Source organism: Propithecus coquereli, unplaced genomic scaffold (genome assembly GCF_000956105.1).
Source record: "Propithecus coquereli isolate 6110/MARCELLA unplaced genomic scaffold, Pcoq_1.0 Scaffold196, whole genome shotgun sequence".
NCBI lineage: Eukaryota > Metazoa > Chordata > Mammalia > Primates > Indriidae > Propithecus > Propithecus coquereli.
This window is the reverse complement of record NW_012144522.1, coordinates 1,729,987-1,732,483: the sequence shown is the minus strand read 5'-3', so window position 1 is coordinate 1,732,483 and position 2,497 is coordinate 1,729,987. Positions and strand designations below refer to the sequence as shown.

At 45.6% G+C, this 2,497-nt stretch overlaps 1 protein-coding gene across 1 annotated transcript in view; it reads left to right on the top strand.

Annotated features, from left to right (window-relative positions):
• The window catches only part of LOC105809509 (zinc finger protein 83-like), a 43,398-nt gene that overhangs the window by 9,374 nt on the left and 31,527 nt on the right, over window positions 1-2,497 (top strand). Inside the window, 2 exon segments of the mRNA XM_012643330.1 lie at window positions 78-204; window positions 664-804. Coding sequence (XP_012498784.1) covers window positions 78-204; window positions 664-804 — 268 coding nt within the window.

Sequence of the window (2,497 nt, the reverse complement as noted above, 5' to 3'; positions counted from 1 at the left end):
TTCTTTCTCCTCTTCTCATTTTATGTAAAGATAAGAAGTCTCCCCATAACCCCTTGGTAAATGTGTTTTCATTTCAGAGACCTTTGACATTCAGGGATGTGGCCATAGAATTCTCTCAGGAGGAGTGGACATACCTGGACCTTGCTCAGAGGGCTTTGTACAGGGACGTGATGTTGGAGAACTACAGGAACCTGGTCTCCCTGGGTGAGGATTACTTTTCTCTAGAAGTCAGGATCTTTATATTTTCCCTGATTGCCTCTTGGGACCCCCTGCCTTGCTTGACTGAGATTGAAGCTGTGTTGATTTAGAAAAGCAAAACTTCATAATGTGCCTTACCTGCCCCCTTTGGTTAGATGTTCTGTCCCCTTCATGATCTCTCAGTGGTGTTTCCACAACTGAAGTGCACAAAATACCTTATGGCAGACTTTTAAAATATCCAGTTGCTTGTTTTCTACCCCTGTGCTTTTGATTCAGTGCTTTTTGGAAGAGAGCTAGACATCTGCATCTTACAGTGTTCTTTAAACGTTCAGAAGTAAGTGTTCGGTGGATGAATTTGTGAAATATTTTATTAATCCACCTGTAATGTCCTCTCTCCTACCTTAACACGGGGTTGGGATTCTGGAAAAGCATTCGCACATCATGTTCCTTTCTTTTTATAAGCAGGAATCTCTCTTTGTGACCTGGATGTTATCTCCATGTTGGAGCAAGGGAATGAGCTCTGGACTGTGGAGAGTGAAGTGAAAACAGCAAGAAACCCAGATGGAGGGGAATGGATCAAGGGTGTGAACTCGGGTAAGAGCTCAGGTGGGTACAGTGGAAGCAGCACCATTAATCAACGTGTTAGAAACTCTCAGCAGGCAAGAGAGTTCTGTGGGGAAACAAATGCGTGAATCCTGTGAGCTCTGAATGAAATCTCTCTTTGTCCCCACTTACCGCTCTGTTCTTCAGATGTGTTATAGTTTATCCTTTTGCCCTCCGGTGATTCTGCAGCTCAAACGTGGACAAAGGCAAGGTCTTTATCATGATGGACAACACCTTGTCATCTGGCTTCTGTGAACTCTTTGGTTCCCTGACTCTGTGCAGCACAGGGAGGGCCATTTCCAAAAGGTCTCTTTCCCTCGTTGTCTTTTCTTCTGTACTTCATTCCATGTGATGCTCAGTTCCCCGTCCATATAGTCCAGCGCTGTGGCCTCTGGAATCCTGATGCCTGGACCTGTTCAGGTTCCACCCCATTACCTTTAACCGGAAGAACCAGTCAGGAGATGGGAAAACACTGGCTGCTCTTTCTTTGTACCTGGGACCCCGGAAACTGCGTGGACATGTCTCAAGCTGTCTGCTTGTTCATATCTGTTTGAGATAAGAAAAAGCCATGTGTTTTTCCTACTGTCACATGCCACTCAACACAGAACGCTTCACTTCTGGTCACTAGTATGTGTGGGGACTTCTCCCCACCAATCCATTTTTTGGAGGGACACCAACTAGGTGTCCAGTAATTCAATTCCATTCTGACCCTATCTATCTGGATTTAGAGTCAGATGCTACAGGCGAAGGGTTGAGTCCCCAGGACTGCCCCTGACTTCAGATGCCAATCACAAGTAGTTGATTGTCACCTATCCTTATGACCAACTGCATATACTTCGGGGTTCATGATTCTGTTCTTGGGTTTGATTAATTTGCTAGTGTGGCTCACAGAACTCAGGGAAACGTGTACATTTACTGGCTCATTATAGAGGATATTTTAAAGAATACGCATGAACAGCCACATGAAGAGATTCTCAGGGCAAGGCACATGAGAAGGGGTGGGGTGCTCCAGGTACAGTGCTCTCCAGGCATTTCCGTGTGTTCAGCATTGGACGCTCTCCAACCCTGTAGTTCAGGGATTTTTATGGCAGCCTCTTCACAGAGCCTTGATTGATGTTAACTCACTCTCCAGCCTCTCTTGCCTTCCTGTGAGGTGGTGATTGGGGCTGAAAATTCCAGGCTTCTAATCATTGCTTGGTCTTTCTGTTGACCAGCCCCCATCCAAGAGACCACAAGAGTTGTCTTATTAGGAAAAACCATGCTTCTGTCACTCAGGAGTTTCAAAGTGATTAGGGGCTCTGTGTCATTACTGGGGAAGACACCGGCATACGCATTTCTTCTTACTTTGCAGGGTCCCTCAGCCATTCTTCAGTTCTGCTGTGTCCACCCTTTAGTGGTGTGTGTGTGTGAGAGGGGAATAGGCTGGCTCTTCTGAGATTGTGATTCAGCAGAATGGAAAGACAGTTGACAGAACGGTCCTGTATGGGATCCCCCGTTCCACGTGGGGACCGTAGCTCATGGAATGATGCCTGTGGTTTTATGTCCACTGTCATTTGTTTAAGCCGCTGCTGCTTTCATCTTGCTTTTGCATCCTAACATGAGGTCAGTTTGGGAAATTATTTTATGTGTATCACAGAAACATTTATATTCTGTTGGTTTTTTTTTTTTTTTGAGACAGAGTCTCACTGTGTTGCCC